Below are 23955 nucleotides of genomic sequence, written 5' to 3'. Positions count from 1 at the left end.
TTAGACTGGAACGGATTGTAGAGGTAATTTAATCCACAGACTCAGAAGATGGAAAGTGACTTATCCAAGGTTTCAGAGTAAATGACAAACTGGGATCTGAACACAGGATCCTGACTTCAGTGTCTCCCTCTGAATCATAAAATAACAGAACATCAATTTGGAGCAAGACGGAACCTTAGAGTTTATTGAAGCTTATGGATTTTTGAGCTGAAGTTGACCTCAAAGGAAATTTAGTTCAACCCTTTATTTTAAGAAGAAGATAATGAAGCCTAGAAAGTTTAAGTGACTTGCCCAAAGCCACAGGTAAGTGGGAGAGCTAAGGTTTGAACTCAGGTCCATTAATTCTAAATCTAACATCCTTTATACTATCTCATACTTTCTTTCTGAATATACATAGATACTGGCCATTGGACATTTCTCTGAGAGCAGTCAAGGGCCCACTGCTTTCCTCTCCTAAATTGATTTACAAACAAGATTACATAGTGGGTCCATGCAGCATGGCTCAAAATTTTTTTTAAAGCAGTCCAATCCCTGAAATGTTAAATAACCCTGGAATTTTTGAGGACCACTTTCTAATTATAGGTTTGGACCAGATTTTATTTTTTGAAGGGTACCCACTGCTGCCATAGACAGCTCATTTCCAGCAAGAGCTGTGCTTCAAGGCACCTTCTTGTCCATTGCAGGTCCTTAGCAATTATTTTGCAGGGTACCTTGTGAGCATACAAGTATGGTTGAGCATGCTGGTGTGGTTATTATCTCAACAAAAGAACACTAGGCAACCTTTAGAGTTATCTGTACTTGTAGATACATGCCACTAAAGATTAAACATATATATATATATATATATATATAAACTTGTTAAAATATGAATAGTTGTACCAGGAATAGTCTAGCATAGTCAAGGAATTCTACCTGTAAACACTGCAGAAAAAAATTACCATATGTAGCCAGTGAACTTATGTTCTAAATGAATTTGTTACCTAAGTTTCGGCAAGATTCTTTTTCCATATGTTATTTTTTTGAGTTTAAGAATTAATTTTTGCAGCGGTTCTTGGATCTGGGTTCCCTTTTTAGCTCCTATTTCTCATGGTTCTTGTACCTTGCCACCCAAGTTATCACAGGATCTAAACTTACTTAGTTCAATTATGACCCGGGTATCACTAGCCCCATGGGACAGTGGATACTGCCTCAATTTCGTTTGTGTTTTCCCAGGTGACTCAATTATCATACTTGTTGCAAAGAGGTAGCTTGGTACAATGAAAAGAATAGTAGATTTGGAGTGAGAGAACCTTGGCTTGAACCCTGTCCCTTCTTACCTGTGTGACCTTGGGCAAGTAACTTCCCCTCTCTAGTCTATGGTTTCCTCATTTATAAAATAAGGAAGTTGGATTAAATGGCCTCTACTATCCCTTTAGCTGTAGATCTATACTTCACTAAGCCCAGGCATTGATCTCATTTGGGCACATTAATCTACTTTGCCTTTGTGTGAGTTTTACAGATTTGCTTATCTATGTAAACCAATGAGGTAAAACTTCCTTGGACACTCAGGTTTGTGACTGTCAGTGGTTCTAAATGAGTTTACTGAGCAGTGGAAAGACAAGATAGCTAAAAATCCGAACAGTTGGTCCAAAGTAGATGAATAGTCAAATTACCAAAACAAAAAAGTACTAAAAAATAGAAAAATTTACTAAGGGGCTTAAGAGCAATTTTCTCTGGCATGCCTTTCTATATAAAGTCAAGCTAACAAGTATTTATTAAGTACCTACTATGTGCCAGACACTGGGCTGAGGGCTGGGGATACAAAAGAAGGCAAAAATTGCCCCTTCTCTCAAGGAGCTCACAATCTAATGAGAGAGACAACGTTTAAAACACTGCACACAAACAAACTACAGACCGGATAAATAGGAGGTAATCTCAGAGGGAAGATGTGATGAAGGACACCTGGGAAAGGCTCATTACAGAAGATGAGACTCCAGCTGAGGCTTGGAGGAAGATCAGGAGCAGGAATGAGGAGTGAGACTATTCCAGGCATGAGACAAAGCAAAGGAAGTTGCCTGGAGATGGAGGGTCCTGTTGGTGGAACAGCGAGGAGGCCAGTGTTGATGGATGGCAGAGTGCATGGAGGAGAGTAAGATGTAAGAGTAGAAAGGCAGGAAGGGGCCAGTTTATGAAGGGCTTTGAAAGCCAAACAGAAGAGTTTACACTTGATCCTGGAAGTAACAGGGAACCATTGAAGTTTACTGAATAGGGGTGTGACATGGTCAGACCTCTACTTTAGGAAGATCCATTTGGTAGCTAAGTGGAGAATGGACTGGGGTTGGGAGAAACTTGAGGCGGGGAGACCAACCAGGTGGCCATTGCCATAGCTCAGAGGTGAGGCAATGAGGGCATAAACTAGGGTAGGGGCAGTGTCAGAGGGGACAAGGGGACATATCGGGTATTATGACAAAGGTAGAAAGGAGAGGACTTGGCAATGATTGGATATGAGGTTGACGGTGAGAGAGAATGAAGAGTCAAAGACGACACCTGGACCACAAGCCTGAGTGATGGGGGGGATGGTAATACTTTCAGCAGTAACAGGGAAGTTAGGAAGAGAGATGGATGGGGGTTGGGGGGGAAGGTAATGAGCTCAATTTTGGACATGTTGAGTTTAAGATGTCTATGAGACATGTCGTTTGAAATGTCCAATTGGAAGTTGGAGATGCAAGCCTGGAGGTCAGCAGAGAGATTATGGCTGAACAGATGGTTGTGAGAATTATCAGCATAGAGGTGATTATTGAATTCGTGGGAACTGATGAGATCTCCAAGAGAAGTAGAGAGGAGAGGAAGAAGCCCAGGACAGAGCCTTGGGAGACATACATGGTTTGCAAGGATATACAGCAAAGGAGATGGGGAAGGAACGGTCAGACAGGAAAGGGTAGTGTCATAGAAACCTAGAGAGAAGAGAGAATTGAGAAGAAGGTGATTGACAATGTCAAAGGCTACAGAGAGGTCAAGAAGGATAAAGTCCTAGAAAAGGTCATGAGATTTGACAATTAAGAGATTAGCCAGGTGGTGCAAGGTATAGAGTGCTGGATTTAGAATCAGTAAGACTTGTTCACAATGGGGATAATAAGAGCACCTACTTCCCAGGGTCATTGTGAGGATAAAATGAGACAAAATTTGTAAAGTCCTTTGCTAATCTTAAAGTGCTGTACAAATACTATTTTACATATATATAATTTACTCACGTATAATTCATATGTATATATATATGAACATATACATCCGCACAGCACTCACACCACTACCCCATCCTCTTCTACCTCTGTACTTACCACAGAAATTGACAATAGTCAGATCAGGAAGGCATCTTTGCAGGGGAATAGGAATTCTGAAAAAACCTCCAGAGCACCAATTTCCCATCATTTGGGTCCTTTATGACTCCAGGGGACAAGGAAGCCATACTAATAAATCAAGCCTTCATTCCCTGGGCCAGAAAAACTAGTCCAATGTACATAAAACAGGTGCTGCTCCTACCATACCATGACACAAAGCATTCACCCAGAGCATTTGTATTTCCATTTTTAACCTCCCCCCCCCCATTTTAGCTACATAGGATTATAGCTTACAGGGCTAATGATATTGTTGTCTATGGTTTTATAGCTTCCAGAATATTGAAAGTTAACTGCAAAAATAGCCAGATGCCAGGGAGAAGTGACAGTTTTGGCATTGTGACTTGGGGGGAAACAACTGAAGAATTAAAAAACTAGACATGAGAACTAAAAGTACAGTGGCCTAGAGCCATGTAGTATGGGGGAGAACTATCCCTATGTGCCATAATACCCATTGAAAAGCATCAGTACATTAGAATAAGATCATTGATATTAATAATGAGAATAGGATAATAAGATTTAGAGATAAGAAGGACCTTAGAGATCTTGTCCAAACCCTTCTTATTTCTGATTTAGGAACTCAGGCCCCAAGAATTGAAAGAATTGAAATTTTGACTTGCCCAATGTCACATATGCTTCTTTGACTCCAGATTCAGCTAACCCTGAGTCATCAAGAAAATATTGTTATGTTCACTCTACTAAGAACCCCTCCCCCTAAAACTTAGTGTTCAAAGAGCTCATCCTTAGTTACATAGCAAACACTCTTCCATTCCCCCTTGATAATGGAGGAATATTTCTGGGTATTCTACTAATGGCTCATTGACACTTCCTAGCTATTACAAATGACACGCTAGTAACTAATTTGTGGTATAAGGGAAAGATCATTGACTCCCAAGTCAGAAGACTTGGGTTTAAATCCCTCTTCTGATACTTCATTCCTCTGTGACCTTGAACGAGTCATTTCCTTTCCCTGTACCTTAGTTCTCCTCACCTGTAAAGTGAGAGACTTGGACTGGATGTCTTCTGAGGTGGCTTCTAGCTCAGTGGAATGAATGAAGTCCCCCAAAGTGGGATGAGCTGCTTCAGAAGAGGAGGGCTTTCTCCTCGCTAGAAGTCCCGAAGCAGGGTCTAGATGACCTGCTCTTGGGGATATTTTGGAGGCAGAGGATTTACTGTTGAGGGGTGGGTTGAGTACTGTAGCTTCTGAGGCACTTTTTCTCCTCTGAAGTTCAGTCAGCGGTGGTTGACTCACATCGCCTTTTGTGCTCTGCCATTAGGATGACAACTGGGGAGAAACCGCCACGGCCATCACCGGCACCTCGGAGCACAGCATCTCCCAGGAGGACATTGCTAGGATCAGCAAGGACATGGAGGACAGCGTTGGACTGGACTGCAAACGCTACCTTGGCCTGACGGTGGCGGCACTCTTAGGTCTTCTTGTTTTCCTCACCCCCATTGCCTTCATTCTCTTACCTCCAATTCTATGGCGGGATGAGCTGGAACCGTGTGGCACCATATGCGAGGGACTCTTCATCTCAGTGGCGTTTAAACTCCTCATCCTTCTCATTGGCACCTGGGCCCTCTTCTTCCGTCGTCAGACAGTGGAGATGCCTCGCATCTTTGTGTTCCGGGCCCTTTTACTGGTCCTCATTTTTCTGTTTGTGGTTTCCTATTGGCTTTTCTATGGTGTCCGCATCCTGGACTCTAGGGACCGAGATTACCAGGGCATTGTGCAATACGCGGTCTCCCTTGTGGATGCCCTTCTCTTCATCCATTATCTAGCAATTGTACTGCTAGAGCTCCGGCAGCTCCAGCCCATGTTCACGCTGAAAGTGGTCCGCTCAACTGATGGCGAGTCACGCTTTTACAGTTTGGGAAACTTGAGGTAAGTTGAGAAACTCAGGAAAATTAAATGTCATGGCTTGCTAGGAAATAGCTGGTCTGCTTGTGATTTGATAAAACACGGGATTCTTTTCTTGTGTGCTGAGTGATGAGGGGAGGAGGCAGCTGCAGAATCTCGTTTGTATTAGAGGTGAGGGACTTACCATCTAACTTTTACAGCAGATAGTTATTCTGCAGAGTGGTAAAGAGAGTCTGGGTGTGCTGTTTAGAATGGGTCCAGGAATCAGCTCAGACACATTAGCCATAGGCTACTGAACCCTGCTATAGAGTGTCAGGTGCATGAGTGATAACTGTTAGAGATGGATGTAACAGACAGAAGTCATTTAGAACTGAATGCACAGTGTCCCGGAGTCTTAGAGATGAAGGGGACCAGCTGAGACACGTCCCTGGCCGAGAATCCCTTCCTTCCACAGTGTGTGCTGATCAGTGGTCATCTATCCAATCTTCCCTCAAAAACTTCCTTCTAGTGCTTTAGATGAGTATATGTTTAGGCAGTGCATGACAGCTGTCAAGGTGCTCAGGGTTGGCAAAGGTACATGAAAGGGTCAAATGACAACTGGCATTCCATTTAGGAGCTATCAATGTGGCCAGGCCTCAAACTGGAGCCAAGGCCAGCTGCCTCCCAAATAAGCACATTTCCATCAATTTTGTGACATCTTTTGATTCCTGGGGTCACCCTCGAACTCATGGTACTTCATTTTATGCTAATGTTTGAGGACCAGATGGGCCAATGGAGAACACTAAGTCACATTCTGAAAGCAATTGAAAAAAACTGTTATGTAGAAAAAGGAATTGTTGCATATTGCTCCAGGAGGCAGAATTAGGACTGATAGGTAGGAGTTGCAGCAATAACATAAGAACGGTTGGTAGTGGCAAGATTTTAAATTTGTTCATGTTTCCCAAACTTACTGGAGCAGCATGGCTTTGGAGAAATGGCAGGTAAGTCAGGGAGTGGGGGTGAGGGGGAAGGGGAGGGAGAGATTTCCTAGTCACAATTAAAAGAATATTGCCTTAGGAAGTTATGCCTGTTGTAGTCACAAGTGTAAATGCCAGCAGCTGTGGGATCTCATCAAGTAGCCATGATGGGCAGTGGGTAGAATTGTATGTAGAAGGCAGGATTGCAGCCAGGCATTTTTAAGCTCATGACAAAAATAATAATCCATTAGTAATCATCCATCCATTCCCCTATTCCCCAACCCCCAATGCCAACTCCTCAGTCTCTTCTTGAAAATGATTCATCTCAGGGGTTCTAGCTTGTAGCAAAGTCCACACTCTCATCTCTTCTCCACATCTCTGTGGAGAGGTCCATGGGAGAAGTCTCCCTCCTTTGCTCATTCTTCACCAATTTGATTTTCACTAGCTCATCTCTCTTGTTTCCACACAGAGACCATGGTGGAATAGAATGGATAGGTTAGAGAAAAGGGGACTTGTGTGGCATTCTGCCTCATCAGCCATCACTCCATTCTGTCAGGGCTCAGACCTAAATCAGGGACAGGATAGGGTAGGTGCCAGTGGAGGAGTCGGCACGGAAGGCCACTGTGAAAATCAGGGCTGAATAGCCCACAGACCCTTGGGATGAGTCTGACCCAAGACAGCAGGAGCTGGAAAAGCCACTAAGCCAGAAGTATACCTTCTAAAAAGTCTTGCAAAGTTCAGGGGGGAAAAAAAGATTTAAATGTTTAAGCATTACATAAGAAAAAAAAAACATATAAAAGGCATCTGAGAGATCCAGAATAGCATATCCTTTTTCTTTGTCCGGCCAAACTAGAATCACAGGCCTCCATGCATTTTATTTAAGGCTGCTCCTGTGGGACTGACCTGTTTTTATGCTTTAGTTGCATAGCTAAGGTGACTTTTTTAGCAAAGGACTTTTGGCAAATTGGCCTGAACATCATTCGTAGTCTTTTTTTGTTTTTTTTGTTTTTTTTTTTTGAGAGTCGGTTTCCCTATCTTGCTTAAGCTGGAAATTCAGCGGCCACTCATGATCTTCATCCAAGTGCCAGTTGGCACAAAAGTGGCTTCATTTTTCTGACCTGGACTGACTTGTTCCTTTGGCAGCCTGGTAGCCCAGAGGCTCACCTTACTGGTGCCAGACTTGGTGTGGATACTTTATAGCCTTTAGCCCTATTGCGACTCAAGTGATCCAGTGATTTCTAGCATCAGGAACTATAGGTGATGCAGTGACTGGAGCACTGGGCCTGGAGTCAGGAAAACATAAGTTCAGATCCTGGTGCTTACTTACTAGCTGTGTGGCCCTGGAAAAATCATGTAACCTCTGTTTGCCTCAGTTTCCTCATCTGTAAAATGGGCATAGTAAGACCTCCCAAGGTTATTGTGAGGCCAAAATGAGATAATATTTATATTTGTCAGGCCACAAAGCACTATGTAAATGCTAACTATTATTAGATACTGCAAGTATGTACCACCATACCCAACAAAAGCCTAGTTTTTAGGTTGATCTAGGCTAAGTTGTCATCTTTCTTAAAGGCTTCAAGTATAGCCAGCCCAGTTGAGTTCAGAGAGAGATTCTTCCTCGAAGAATCATAGATATAGAGCTGGAAGGTCATCTGTTCCAACCTGCTCATTTTGTAGATAAGGAAACTGAGGCCCAGAGATTGTTCATGGTCACATGGGCGGTCTAGGTTCTCTGACTCCAAATCCAACATTCTTTCCACGGTACCCTGGTACTTCCCTTGAAGATCCTTAATAATCATATTAAATGATGTTCACCATACTTTTTTTCTGTGTAAAAATTTCTAGCTAAACTGATTAAACTGACCAAAAATTTGGTGATTTTTTTAAGGGTAAACTCTCAGCTCGACTGTCTAGAGCAGGGTGGGGAACCAGAAGCCTCAAGGCCACATGTGGCCTTCTAGGTCCTTGGGTACAGCCCTTTGACTCCATACTTCATAGAACAAATCCCCTTAATAAAAGGATTTGTTCTGTAAAACTTAGACTCATGGGGCCTCAAGGCCACAAGTTCCCCACCCCTGGCTTTTCTAAGAAAGCAGTTCTTTTTCCAGGTGTTCCACTTATCAGAGGAATTGCTATAATGACTTCAGACATGTGGTTTTAGCCATCGTGGTCTGTCTAGGCATGACCAGTTGTAAGCCAGCATTCTAGCTGTTCTTTACCCACTGAAAGATGACCATTTGTGAAAAAGATATGACCGTTGACTGCAAATAAAAAAAAAAAGCAAGCATTCTCAAAGAAGCTTCTTTTGAAAGTACTTTTCCGACAGCGAGAGTTCAATTGTGAGCTTGTCCTGGTAGCGTTCAGAAAGGGACATTTATGTTTCTTGGCGACTTTGGGCCCAGAAACAGGAGGCAACTGTTGTCAGTGAGCAGACTCTAACTCCAGCGGAGACAAAGCTAAGCTTGTCACCCCTCCAGCTCCCGTTCACATCCTCTCCAGCTCTGGCCGGGCCCTGGCTTTTTTTGGTTTTCAAATTAGAAACTTATGGGGGAGGCTCCCTGGGGAGCTTAAAGTTACTCTAATAATTTGGAGAGACAGCTAGCCGCTGACTGAACTTTTGTGTGTTAGTTAATCCCAGGGCCAAGAAATAATGGACGCAGTGATTACTCAGACCAAGTGAACATTTCTTTTTGTAGCATGGTGGAAAGGGCCCTGGTCTGGAAATGGAGATACCAGGGTTCTGGTCCTGGCTGTATGCAAGACTGTGGGCAAGTTGTTTACTCTGAGTTGTAGTTATTATATTTATTATTGTATTTTTTATTGTATTTATTATTGTATTATTGTTATTATATTATTATTGTATTTATAAAGTGCCTACTCTGTGTCAGACACTGTGCTAAGCTCTGGGGATATGAAGAAAAGCATAAGAAAGTCCCTGCCTTCAAGGAGCTTACAATCTAAAGGGGAGACATCAGGTAAAGAGAAGCTGAAAAGGTAGGGGTGAGTGAGAGAAGGGGGGGAGCTTCTAACTGGCTCCAGAGCCAGTTATGAAATCTTGTGGCCTCAGGGTGGAAAATGGAGGTAAGGGGTTTAGAGTTGATTTCTTCTTACAGAATGTTGAGTTTCTGTTGATTATAAAGTCCAGGAAAGCAACTGCTTGGGAATGAAGAGCTGAATTCGCTGGGCTGCCCTCCTTAAATGGTGGAGGATCTGAGAGGAGCTCTCCAATGCCTCTTCCTTCTTCCATCAGAGGGAGGGAGAGAGGGGCTCCAGGGGCAGGGGGTGCTGAGGAGGTGTTTCTGGAGATCATGAAGCCCAGGAAAGCATCTGAGTAAGACATGTGGTTTACCCGACAATAGTTAGCCTGGAGATAAGAAGATCTGGAGAGAAAGGATAGGGGAAATGGGGAAGGACCATGATCAGTACTTTCAGAAGTTGGGATATCAGACCTCCCAGAGGTCAGAAAAAGGTGGAAGTCATGGGGAGGAAGGTTTTGGCTTAATGGAAGGAAAACCTTCTAACTGGTAGAGCTGTCCCAAAGTAGAATGGTCTGGGTTGGTATTGAATTCCCTAACCCCGAAGGTCTTCAAGGGAAAACTAGGAGACTCTGTGCTAGGGATGGTGTAGAGGGACTTTCCATTGCCATATGACTTGAACGAGACGCCTCTGGCCTTTCATGATTCTAAGTGCCTTTAACTTTTTTGACCCTCAGTTTCCCCATCTGTAAAGTGAGGAAGCTAGAAGATATCAGAGGTTCCTTCCAAATTCTACATCAGCCTGTCTTAAGTTTCTTGCCAATCCTATTACTTAAATTGGGATGATTGCATCTAATCAATATCGCCCCACCCTCAGTTTGCATCTCTGCCATGGGAAGATGATGGTGTTTAAGTTCAAGCATATTACCTTGGGCAAGTTACTTAACCCTGTTTGCCTCAATTTCCTCATCTGTAAAACGAGCTGAAAAAAGAAATGGCAAACCACTCCAGTATCTTTGCCAAGAAAACCCCTAGTGGGGTCATGAAGGGTCAGATACAACTGAACAACAATTACATAATTTCAAAGACAATCACCTTTTCATCCACAGGGACCCCTTCCCCTCGGTTCTTGGGCACACCCCCGAGACAACACTGTCTTTCTCTGTTTGTAAAGGAAGCTTGATAAAACAATGGTACATCTGCTGCTGAGGTCTCTTCCTTATGTAATTTCTCTTGGGGGTGAGATCTCTGAGGTTTAGGTTCTATCTCAGTCAGGGAGGATGAGATTAAAGTCATGGCCTCATGTGTTCTTCCAGGCCTCGACATTTTCTCCCAAATCAATCAAGGGCCAACAGCATCTTTTTTTTTTTTTTTTGGAGAGGGGGGAAGGGGGAGCAGAGTGAGCTCCAGCAAAAGGTTTCCTTCTAACACTCTTCACCTCTTTAAAATAAATGGATTCTTTATACTGTGGACATTTGTGCTTGACTAGGGAGGCAGAAGCAACTATAGTAAATGTGCAGGTTTTTATTCAAGTTATTTAAAACATAATGGACAGTTTAAAAGCTTAAATTCTCAGGGAGAGTGTGTGTTCACTTTTGTTGTTAATGGTAATCCAATATGGATATTTTGTACCCCTCTCAAATACAAATAAGGTCCTGGCAGACCCTAAGATCTGTGGGAGCTAAATTGTCAGTGCACGTGTTAGGGATCAGAATCTAAATATATTTTGGATTTGAGGGATTATTGGGGAGGAAATAGAGCTGCCGTTAGCAGTTAGCTTCTGTGGTGTTTGTTAAAAGGGGCTTTGATGAGAGTGAAAGGTTCTGGATGGTGATCTCTTCTGTTTGTACAGCTGCCTCCTGGGCAGGGACCAGGAATGGAGACTTCCCTTCCCGACCTCTGCTCATGGCCTCACCTGATATGGAGGGGAAACAAGGCAATCTCTCTGACCTAGCCCCTTTGTATTACGCTCATTGTGGAATGCAAGGGCCAGTCATTGATTGAGGGGGGAAGTATCCATTTTAGCTAGGGCTGGTACGAACATCTGTCCAAAGAACTGATAAGAGGCTCGGAGGGTAATAATTTAGTATTTGTCATTGTGCCCCAGCCTAGACATTGTATTATATGATGTGGTTCCAGCCCTCTAAGAATTCATGCCCTCCTACCACCTTCACCATCAGACTCAGAATCTTCTCCATCTAATCATCATCCATAGTTCTCAGCTACTTTAATAGCCACACTGATGTCCCTTCCAATATTCTCATCTCATAGTTTCTCCATGTTGATGCCTATCTTCATTCCAATTGGCTGTCCATCATCATGGCCATATTATCAGTGAATACTCTTCTACCCCTTTCTTCCTTCCCAAACCTTGAATTCTGACCATTTTCTCTCAGACTTTAAGCTCCTAAGACTATTATTTCTATTGAATGTGCTGCCAAGTTCCAGACTTAGATTTCCCAGTCATTTATTATATTTTCTGTGCCACTAGAGTCTCATTGTTTATAGAATTCAAAAGATCCAATTTGGATGTTAGCTGTGAACCATTCTGTGGGCATCTCAGACCCAACATAGCCTGTACTGAACTTGATATATTAGCTTTTTTTCTTGAATTCTCCCGTTTTGTTTGGGGTATCACTTGTATCCCAGTTACCCATGTTGAAATCACCCATTCACAGGATCGTATATTAGAGCTAGAAGGAATTGTAGAGATTATCCAGTCTCACCCCTAATTTTACAGATGAGATTGAGCCAGAGAAGTAAAGTAATGTTATCTTTGACTGCCCTTTCTCCCAATGTCACCACATTCAGTTAGTCACCATTTCCACTGACCTTACTCTACCCTAGTTTGAACCCTTGTTAATTGAGCTCTCTTCTTTCTGCTGCCATTTTTAAATGCATAGTTTTGATCATGGCACCTCACCATTCAAAAGTCATCAGTTACTCCCCATTATCTACTGTTTAAAGTCTAACCCTGGCCTTCAATCTAACTCCAATCTGTCTTTCTGACTCTTATCTAAAATGCTACTTTATTTCCCAACCAGCTAAACCAGACTACTCATCCCCTGAATGTCCTGTGTTTTCCTAACTCCCTCTTTGTTCATACCATTCCCTGTGCCTGGACAAAATATCCTTTCCTTCCCTCCCCTGCCTCCCCTCCTCATCCTTTAAGGCCTAGTTCAGATGACATGTCCTTCATGAAACCTTTACTTCTTCCTCTACTCCCACTAACAAATGATATTTTCCTGGGCTTTTACTTTAATTATTTCTTTATAGACAAATATAAATTTTTTTTTAAAGAGGCTCATTTAGGCCTGGTGTCAGGAAAAAACTTCCTAATAGTTACAACTATCCAGAAATAGAATGGGCTGCTACTGGTGGTAGTGGGTTCCTCTTCAACTGGAGGTCTTTAAACAAAAATGAGATGGCACCTCGTCAGATGTATTATAATGGGATTTTTATTTTTATTCTTTTTGGTCGGGGGAGGTTGGACTGTATCACAGGGTCACAGATTTAGATTTGAAAAGTACCTCATGTCGTATGACTTTCTTACTTTTCAGGCAAGGAAACTGAGGTCCAAGGAAATTAAATGACTTTCCCAAGGTCACATAGGTAGTGTCAGAATCAGAACTTGAACCCAGGACTTCTGACTTCTGGAGCCAATGTGCTTTCCACTGTATGCTTCTGTAGTCCTTTCAAACTCTTAAATTCCATAGTTCCTTTCACTTCTCCTAATACTTGATTATCTCTTATGCCTTACCCTTTGTTACCTATTTCCTCTTCCCTTGTAAGGTCCTAGAGATCAGAGAACATGAACTTAATACATAAATGAATGAAAGTACCCACCACATAGTAAATATCCAATAAATATTCATTTTGATATTCATTAGTAATAAATAGTCATTCTTAAGGACAAATGATTAGCCCCATTTCTCTGCCCTAGACCTGTACCATAAAACCCTGCGCCAGGTGGGTTTCTTCTTTGTGGATCCAATTCAGTTTGGATGGGTTTGGGTTCAGAATGTGTGATACCTGTAGTTTTACATGGCATCACTAATCCTGCTGGGGTCGGTCATCTTAGATAGGGAAATCATCAAGAATCCTAGGTGAGTAACAACTTCATTCAGGACCAACCTAGAAGGAGTTTTGTGTATTGATCATGTATAGATGAATGTAGGCTCCTACTTATCCCAGTAATGTGAAAGGCTTTTCATAATGAGAATGCTGCCTGTTAAGCACTCTCTGAACACTTCTCAAGGTCTTAGCCCACATAGTAATGTCTGTATGTATGTATACATATATACACATATGTGTTGTGTGTGTGTATGTGTGTGTATATATATATATATATACACACATATATATATGTAAACACCTAACACATGCATGCACACGTAATTCCTCTCCAGGGCTCCTCTCATTAGCAGGCCAGGTTCCAAGCCAGTCCTACTAGGCTTGTGGGAGTAACCCTAAGAACTTGGTATCTAGTACTTTTTCTCATGAACCCCTGCTTGTGTGTTTCAACTGAACAATTTGCCATCCAGACTTACTTTATTTGGGGAGTGGGGTGGGGGGTTGGGTTTTTGTTTTTTGTTTTTTTCGAGGCAATTGGGGTTAAGTGACTTGTCGAGGGTCACACAGCTAGTAAGTGTCAAGTGTCTCAGGCTGGATTTGAACTCAGGTCCTCCTGGCTCCAGGGCTCTATCCACTGTGCCACCTAGCTGCCCCCAGACTTAGCTTTTACTAAAGGTATTTGTAATAAGAGCAATTTGTACAAAGACATTTCCCCCTAAAAGCGGGGCATACTTTCCCCTTATACATAAAGTCCTGGGGGAAGGTGGGCTCAAACTTTAAGGACAATGATATCAAGGCCCATGTGTGGCATCCTCATGTGTCACTCGACTCCTGGCTAATGACTTTTCTGCTTTTCTCCCTTCATGGAGTCCTCATGAAGTTCCCCTTAGGAATAGTGCTCCTCTGGGTTCCAAGGATCTCATTCTCTCCTCCTAGAAGGAGGTCACATCCCCTGAAGCAGAGGCCTCCCTTGGGTAGTTGTCTATCAAGAGAGATCAGAAGAGAAGAAGAAAAAACTCTTTCTTTTCCACAAATGATTCCCTCTCAGGGACTGGGCCAGCACTCCTCTAGATATGGAACTGCCTGATTCTGAATTGGCCTGCTGTTTTATGCATACTAGATCCAGGGTTAGGATGTGATTTTTTTTTCAACCAATCACACCATCTCTCCTGATTGGCATCATTTGCCTTTTCATCTAGCAACCCCCAAAATCCCACAATGCTTTCAAATTAATTAAGGGCTTGTCTATACATTGAGATAAAGTTATAGGAAAATACCTTAATATCCAGTTGGCTGGCTCTGCTGATTGATTTCATTTAAGGTGTCTGGTGCCTTCCGTGATCACAAACTGGGATGAGAGTAAAATCCTACCTTACATAGAAAATCATCCTTGTCATCAAAAAACTACAGTAATCGTTTCACCTTTGACGCGCTTGCTTTCTTTTGCAGTGATTTAGTTCAGTGAGTTATAACTTTGGGGCAGCCAAGGTATTTTTTTTTTAGGAAAGAAAAAGGCACCACAGCCTGGGCTGCAGAAGACAGTTGTTGTTAAAGCTTCCTTCTTGAAGAGGACCAGTGACATCAGGAGGGTGATGTCTTGACTTGTAAATGAATTGGATTTAAATGAGGCAGGGCTGTGCAAAGTCCCTGGAAGCCTGGATGCAGAGGTGTGATTACCCCAGGCTGACTTTAGTGGGAAAACTCATACCTGTCTCAGGGAGAGAAAGGATCTTTGGTAGACACTCCCACATGGGAAAAGGCTGCCAGAATCTTCCTGACAGCAGGACAGGGAAGAGAAGTAACAGGAGAGACATAACAGCAACGGCCAGATTAGCCACTCAGAAAGAAAAAGCCTTGTCAGGATTGTCAGGGAGAGCAGACACATGAATGCAGAACCAGCCTGCTGTATCATGCAGTCGTACCCAAGGGGCTGCTCGAACATCTGGCTGCTTCTGCTGTGTTGTTTGCAGAGGCTAAAAGGAACTAGCATGGATGTTAGCTGGAAACCATCCCCCACACCTAGGTACCACCTCCTGTCCCCACTCCCAGCAGCCCAGAGTGAACACAATGAGGCGGGGGTATCGCCCTGGGCCTCCACCCAATGTGGGGATACTTCTATTGATGAAGACCTTGTTTCCACTGATGTATTTGATTACCAGAATCTTAGTTATCAGTGGTTACCAGGTGGTATAGGAGGGAACCGCACCAACATTGCAAATAAAAAGACTGGGGTTCAAATCCTAAATTTCTGTAGGCCTCAGTTTCCTCCTTTGTAAAATGAACGAGGTGGACAAGATTGCTCTATTTCTAAGGGGCCCTTCTAGCTCTAAATCAGTCTTGGGAATACGTTCCAGAAAGTAGATTTCCTTTCCTTCTCTGCTTTTGCCAGGTGGAGGGGAGGCTTTCTAGCACCTTGAAATTTGGGGTTGGGGGAGGGATGTTGAGCTCAATGCTGGTTTCACATTCTAGAGCAGAGATTCTTAACTTTGGGTCTGTAAAGTTGATTTTTATTTAGATACCTGTATTTCCATGTAATTCCTTTCCTTTGGAATCCCACCTATTTTATTTAATGCATTTAATGACATTCTCTTAAGGTTCCATAGACTTCACCAGACTGGCTGCCAAAGGGGGCCATGACGCAGGACAAAGATCAAAAAACTCTGGTGTGGTGGGTTAAAGGTTACCCTGTAGAGAGCCATGGAGAAGCCATGACCAGATTCTTCTCCTCAGAACCTCAGAGCGGGCCTAGAAATGATTCCTGACCCATTGGATGGTATTCGTGGGTCTAGTCCAATCCTGTTACATGTCATTAGGAACTAAAAATTGTCTCTCTTCATCAGTGTTTGGTAACTGAATAACTGAGGCATGGAGTGAGGAAGAGAATTCTAAGTACTCCCATTTAAAGAGCTTTTTAAGGTTTCTGAAGTACTTTATGTATATTTCATGGGCTCTCACGTTTAAAGCTGGAAGAAATTTTAGAGATAATTTAGGCCAACACCCTCATTTTACTGATAAGAGAACCGAACCCCAGAGAGTTTAGTGATTTGCCTGAAATCCCACGACTAGCAAGTGACAGAGGCAGGCTTTGATGTAAATTAATCAAGCATTTTTAAGTGCCTGCTATGCACCAGGCACCATACTAGACCCTGGGGGGGGCAAAGACAAAATAGAGGTGGTCCCTACCTTCAGAGACCTTACATTCTATCAGGGGAATCAATATATACACATATAACTATATACTATATATGTATGTATATTATGAGTATGTATATGTCTATATGCATACATATATACACATAAGTACATATATACGCATGTAAGTATATACATTTGTATGTGTACATATAAGTATATACATTTGTATGTGTACATATAGGTGTGCATATATGTATCTATATACAGGCATATAATTATGTGTGTGTGTGTGTGTGTGTGTGTGTGTGTGGCAGTGCATTATATGAATGAGGATCTGTACCCCCAGCTGCTAATGCCTTCTTCTCAAAGATTCCCTTCCATCTACACACTAAATGGCTTGGATCTACCTTGTTTACATGTGGTTTTCCTCATTAGAATGTGAGCTCCTTGAAGGTTGGGATTGTGTTTTTCCTCCCCCCCCCCCCAAATCCCAGCACTTAACACGGTGTCTGGCACAGAGTAAGCCCTTAATAAATGCCTGTTGACTTGCTTTGACTTGCTATACAAGTGTGAATTTATTATTGTTGTCTTAATCGTCTTGCCAATGCTAATGATATCTTACTTGGTACTATTTCCCCTTGTCATCTCTTGACCTGAGGCTTAGCCCTTTCCAAGTTTAGAATCTGTGAGCTTTTGTTTCCTGGCTTCCTTCCTTTTGGGCACCCACTAAAATAGATCAATTTGTGATTTTAGCTTTCAAAACAACCCGTAAGGTTGAGAAGGAAAAAAACAAAACAAAACAGTAGCTCATCAGTTAAAAGGGGTTTGGAAGGGTCTGCGGAAAGAGCTCCTGACTTTTAAAGGGCCTCAGTGGAATGACAGGCTTTTCTGGGATTCCAGTTGCTCCTCTTAAGTCCCTTTCCATTCTCCAGGCCTCTGGCCCTCCCACCCCCCATCTCCTTCTAACTCATCTTATGGCCCTTTATCTGGAGGTCAGGAGGAGGCTTCAAAGCACAGGCCAAAGGCATTTTATGGCTCCTGGGGCTGGCTGAACAGAATTTGGCCCCTGAAGCTCCCGTGTGACTGACTGGTCACACAAGCTATAGCCAGAATGGGCTTGGTCTCCTTAGCCATGGGGAATCTGACTTTCAGGCTTTTTTCTGCTTCCTGTGTGGCCCTTTAAAGACTTAGATCCTGTGTAGCTTCAGGTCAATCCTGGGATGTGCCTGGGGATTTTCCCAAACTGGCTGGGACTTTGTTACCAAACCCTCCCACCCCACCCAAACTGTAGGGAGGAAATTGTTCTCATTTTAAAGATGTCTGGGTCTTATTGACCAAGGTTTACCCTTGCCCTCCACCCCCCAAGTTCTTTCTCTGTACTGAGAAAGGAAATTGCCCCTTATCCAAACCAATTTGGGGGGGAGTAGATTTTCCTGGAAAGGTTTGAGAGGAAAGAGCCTCAGTTGGTCTCAGCACACCCCACCCCCACCTTTGAATTTTAATTTCTCTCTAGGGAGAAATTTTAATTATTTTTCTGAAGAGGCAAATTAGGCTTGTAGGAAAAAAAGTAACTTCCTAATCATTAGAGTTGTCCAGATATGGAATGGACTGGATGGGGTGGAGTTGGGGGGACTAGTGTGGAAGAAGGGGAGGAGTGGGTCCCCCCTTCCCATCAAAGGCCTTCAAGTAGAGGTGGGATGATTGCATCATGGGGTATGTACCTGGTGTGCCAAGACTACTGAAGATGTATTGTATTGGATTTTGTGGGGGAGTGTAGGTTGGATTTAAATGATCTTTAGGGTCCTTTTCAACTCGAAAATTCAGGGAATGCATTGGCCATCTGGTGATTTATTGCATGTATAGCACTTATTAGGATTGTGTACAGCCACAAAGGGAAAACTGGAAGATACCAGGGCCCGGTCTCCCAAGAATTTTTATTCCTAAAAGTGTTACATGTATGTATCTCATCTGATCCTCACATCGGTTCTGTGAAAACCACTCCCCATTCTACAGATGAGGAAATTTAGGCCAACAGATTAAATGAGTTGTCCAGGACCATACAGCTAGTAAGTGTCTGAGGCAGGATTTGTACTCAGGTTTTCCTGACTCCAAAGGCCACTGTTCTCCTGTGTCTCCTAATTGTCTCCTATAGAAAGGGCAGGGGGGTAATGTAGAGAGACTTGGAGTTTAAAGTTCTAGAGGTTGAATTCCAATACCCTAGGCCTGGAGAAGTCACTGTTCCTCAGTGACCTCATCCATAAAATGGGAATACTACTCCTTTGTAATTGCTGACCTCAAAGTGCTATAGAGTCAAGTCAACAAACATTCATTAAACACCTCCATTGTTGTGCCAGGCATCATACTCAATGTGAATTATTTTGAGAAGAGAGGCAAGAAAGACTATTTTAAAATGAAAATAAAATGGTAAGTAAAACAATGCATCAGTCAGCAATGGTCACAGACTCTTCCAGGCTGGAAGAAATGAGTACTTCAGGGGAAGTCATGGGTTCCATGAACTGGAGGTGTTTAAGCAAAAACTTGATGATCATTTGCTGGCGATGTTGTAGAGAGATTAGACTCAGTGGCCTATGTGACCTCACTTCCAACTCTTGAAAGTCTCCAATTCTGGTACTGTAATGAATGTATAGATACAGTTTTCAGGTATTTACCAATTTATATATAGGTGCACACCACTCAACACCATGGAGACACTCTAATTCAGTTCACAATGATTCCAGGGGGTAGATGGTTAAGGTTCTTCCCACATACACCTAATTGAGCTTGGGGAGCTGTCCTTCAGGGCACCCAGGTGGCTTCTAGGAAAATGGAAACCTTATTGGCATCCACACCCTGGGTGAAAAGGAAAAGAGGTGGATTTCAATGATCTTTACTACCTGTCTACTTCTTAGGTTATAATTTTGCTGCAAATTTCTTGGCTTTGTGTCCTCCGGAATCCATTTCCAAAAAGTCCCAAGGAAGCCAAGATGTTGTCCCAGTTTACTCTTTTAAAACATTTGAGTTAGCTCTCAGTGGGAAAGAAGAGTTTTTTCCAGCTGTTGTCCATCTTTATTTACTTTTCTTCAAGTTCCAGAGTAGTCATTACTGGTCCTGTTATGTCAGGCTTGAATAAACTGTCATCTCAAACATGGTGGCTTTAAGCCTAACATTTAATTAAAAGACAGGAGATGTTAGCAGGGATTTGTATTCGGTTCTCAGAGGAGTAGTCATTTGCGGTATTTGGGAGTTATATTTGGTTTTTACTGGGCTAGTAGTCATTTTTATGTTGCCACCCATGGTCCATCTTGCCTTACCCAGCCCCACCTTTCCTTCTTCTCCCCCACCTCCTCCACATATGAGGCCGACTCTTCTCTAACAAAGAAGCACATCCAGGCAGAAATAACCTTTTTTTGATTCTTCTTGGCAATATGCAGCAGTCAGATAAACAGACATGGTGGCCAGCTGGCCCCCAGGGAGTGTATACAAAAATGCTAAATAAACTCTTATTTTGGGTCCTGTACTTTGGAGCACTCCCAAATGCTTCATTTACTAGGTCAAAGTCCTTATCCCATCCCAAGCACACATCTCTTAAAGAAGGCTAGATAGAGTGTCAAGGAATTCATTAGTAAGAGAATACTGTGGCCTTTTCACTGACCTCTCCTTGTCTTGCTGACCTGCTGTTATCCAGAAAAGAGAAGATTTATGCGGAAGGGACATAGGTGCTGTCTTTCAAGTATTTCAAGTAGTTAAAGATTAGATTTCGAAGACAGATTCAATTTATTCTGCATGGCCATAGAGGACAGACTTAGGATCAAGAGATAGAAATTTTTAGATTTCAGTTCAGTTTAAGGAATAATTTCTTAAGGAAGAATTAGAGTGATACAAAAGCAAATTTGACTGTCTCATGAAGGGAGTATGTGCTCAGTTATTAGAATTCTTAGCCTTCTAGAATGTTATACCTGGAAGGGAAGAAATGTGAGATGCGCAAATTTAGAGACATCTCCACTCCAAATGTTCACACGGACTATTTGTGCCTGACCTGTGGTAGATAGAGCATTCTGAGCTTGTATTGGTTTGATCAGCCACATTCGGACACACTGTACCTTGACCCCAACATAGTGATGTCATTTTGGTCCTCTTCGAGAACAAAGGACAACAGCCAGCTGGAAGAGACATTAGAGATTCTGTTTTTATATTTACAGGTGTTTTCTCATTTTATAAAAGAAGAAACTAAAGCCCACAGGGAGAAATAATTTGTTCAGGGTCCCACACCTAGACAGGTCATGGTACAGTGGAAAAAGCCATGGCGTTGGAACCAGAGGTACCAGGTTCTAATCCCACCTTGTTACTATTCCTGTGACCTTGGGCAAATCATTTAACCTTTCTAGGCCTCAGATTGATCATCTGTAAAATGAAGGAGGCTGGTCTTGATGGTGTCTGAGGTTCCTTCTGGCTCTTAATCTGTGATCCAGTGAAAATTGTTGTTGGTAATGAGCAACAGAGTTGTACCAGGATGAAGGTCTCTTAACTCCTAGCCTTTTAATACCATCAAGTAAACTTTGAAAATGCAAACACCTCTTGGAGAAAGAACCAGATAAGTTTCCAATTTCAAGGATTGACTGGAGAGCCACTTGTTAGGGAGGTGGAGTCTATAGATGCTTCAGGTGGCATTGGACTAGAGGAATTCTGAGCTCCCAGCTCTGAAATTCTGGAATTCTAAATATTGTTCCATCTACCTCTCTCTGCTTGGTCACTTATCCCACTGACCTAGCCAGAACTTTAGCTTTGGCCTTAACTTTTTTATTTGTGTGGATATCTGTCCTCTCACTTCTACTTTAAATATGTGTCTGTTGGACATTGGTAAGCTGGAGTGTTGTGTCCACTGGGGGGTGACACGATGATGAGGGTTACTAGTTATTGTTGTTCAGTTGTTTTCAGTCGTGTCTGACTCTTCGTGACCCCTTTGGGGTTTTCTTGGCTGAGATACGGGAGTGGTTTGCCATTTCCTTCTCCAGCTCATTTTATAAATGAGAAAACTGAGGCAAATAGTGTTAAGTGACTGGCCCAGGGTCACACAGTTAATAAGTGTCTGAGGCCAGATTTGAACAAAGAAAGATGTCTTCCTGACTGCAGGCCCTGCACTCTATCCACTACACCACCTAACTGCCTCTATAGTTCACCGTATAAGAATCAATTGAAAGAATTGAGCATCTTTAGCATGGGGAAGAATACATTTAAGGAAGAAGAGATAGCCTGTCACCTTCCAGTATTCAAAGAGCGGTTATATAGAAAAGTGATTAAATTTATTCACTCGGGGGCAGCTAGATGGCGCAGCAGATAGAGCTCCGGCCCTAGATTCAGGAGGACCTGAGTTCAAATGTGACCTCAGAAACATAACACTTACTAGCTGTGTGACCCTGGGCAAGTCACTTAACCCCATTGCCTAACCAAAAAAAAAAAAAAATTATTCACTCGGCCTCAAAACTGGGAGCAGTGGGTGGAAAAAGCAAAGAAGGAGGATTAGGCTGGACACTAGGAAAGTTTCCTAACAGTGAAACTTGTCTCTCAAAGTAGAATGGGTGGTTTAGGCAGCTCTTTCTCCCTAGAGGCCATCATGTGCTATCAGTTGTAAATGGTATTCTGGGGTCTGAGTTGGTCTCTCCTTTACAATGCTCAGATCCTATGATATTCTTCTTTTAGTTACAAGTCTAACAATTTGCTTGTCTGGTTTTCTAGCTAATGGTGAATTAAAAACCACATATTAAAAGGCAGTGGTTTTGGAAGGCAGCTATAGGTAAACATGCTAACTCCAGCAACATGTAATAGCCCAACCTCAAGAGAAGAGAGGGAAAGTATGAAAGTAAGATACAAACACTCAAAAGGAAAGGATCTTAGGATCATTTAGTGTAGAGGATAAAGACCCTTAGTCCTGAGGCTCACTATTTTATAGTACAATACAATAACTATAATGTTACTAATGACCCTGAGTTATCAAGAAAAGGTTAACACTGTTTTAAAAGTCAAGAAAGGGCATAACACATTTTAGAACTGTATCCATCCAAAATGATTAAGTATATACAAATATTTTAAATTTTGTCTCTTACCAAGCATGCCCGGAAAATTTGCTTAGGGGGAATACTTGATACAGGGGGCATTACTGTATATGGATTATTTTCTACCTGAATGAGAGTTTGAACATTTCTTGAAGAGATTTTAAAACTCAGTAATAAGAAAAAAAATTTTTTTTAAATAAAATAAAATAAAAACTCAGCTGGAAGAGCCTCTTAGCCCTGGTAGCAGCAGCAGCTTGTCAACCCGGGAGGCTGGCCAGTTGTCTTTGCTTGTTGTGTGAATCATTCTGACATCTCCCTTGAGAATAGGGTAAAGGAAGAGATCTTTGTGTACAATTTTTCTTCCATGTTCACTTTTTTTCCCTAAATAAATACTCTTACAAATTCTCCCACAGATGAGCAAGTCATGTGAACCCCTTTTCTTTGCCTTTCTTTTCCCACCAGAGATCTGACTGTTCTGGAGGGTATGGCAAGACTTTCCTTTCTAACCTGGTCTGGAATGAAGGCTTGGTGGGGTCTGTACTCCTGTACCCACAGAGTACTTATTGACAGTAGACTTGGAGTCAAGAAGACCTGGGTTTGAACCCTGCCTCATATATTTACTAGCTTTGTAACTCAGCCTCAGTTTCCTTGTCTGTAAAATGGAGATAATAAAAAGACCAACCTCATAAAGTTGTTGAGAGATCAAATGAGGTTACTCATATTTGTGTATGTGTGTGTATACACACATATACATATAGATTCATTTTTTTTTTGCAAATCTTAGAGTGTTATATAAATGGTAGCTACTATAGTGAATACTTGGCAACTGAGATCTATAATGAAGGATAGTGTGTGTGTGTGTGTGTGTGTGTGTGTGTGTGTAAACATACTGATATTTGTGTGTGTACATATTGGAAAAGGTTAGGTGTTTGCTGTATGTTGCTATGGAACAGAAATAACTTCCCTGGGTACTTTTCCTATGCTCCAAATTGTGATTCCCCTGATTGATGTGGGTGGAAAAATTAAGAAAGGTGCCTGGGAGGTGTCGATTCAATGCTGTCTCCTGTGCTCCTCAGGATGAAGGACATCCAGTTTGTCTGACTTCTGCAGTTTTCTCATCCATAGTCCATTTGCTTTGAAAAACAAATCCTAACATGAAGAACCTAAGAGTGACATTCCAAACCTTTGCTTTTGCTTGGAATTTTCATTCCTCTAATGGGAAATAAAATGTTTTTAGTAGGAAGGAAAGTTCTATCAGTGATAGAGTGGAAGGGCAGGGTCCAATGTGACTTCTGGGTGCTTGTCCTCATCTGTGAAGATGAGGATTCCCTGACCATTTTTGCAAGGAGCAGTTGTCCCATTTCATTTCTGTGAAGCTCTTATAGCTCAGTGGAAAGAGTGTTGCATTTGAAGTTCAAAGACCTGATTTTGGACTTTAGTTTCCTTCTGTGTAAAATTAGTTGGCGGAGGTGAGGAGTGGGGGCTGGAAGGAGGCAGCTAGGTGACAAAGTCGATAGAGTGCTAGGTCTG

The 23955-nt window shown here is 42.4% G+C and overlaps 1 protein-coding gene across 2 annotated transcripts in view; it reads left to right on the top strand.

Annotated features, from left to right (window-relative positions):
- VANGL1 (VANGL planar cell polarity protein 1) overlaps positions 1–23955 on the top strand; it is a 69143-nt gene that overhangs the window by 28952 nt on the left and 16236 nt on the right. For both annotated transcript variants that reach the window (XM_027866787.1, XM_027866788.1), the window contains exon 4: positions 4652–5259. In XM_027866787.1, the coding sequence (XP_027722588.1) occupies positions 4652–5259 (608 nt within the window). The remainder of the gene's footprint in view (positions 1–4651; positions 5260–23955) is intronic.

This window comes from Vombatus ursinus, unplaced genomic scaffold (assembly GCF_900497805.2).
Source record: "Vombatus ursinus unplaced genomic scaffold, bare-nosed wombat genome assembly UNPS02014782.1, whole genome shotgun sequence".
NCBI lineage: Eukaryota > Metazoa > Chordata > Mammalia > Diprotodontia > Vombatidae > Vombatus > Vombatus ursinus.
This window is presented reverse-complemented; position numbering and strand designations above follow the sequence as displayed.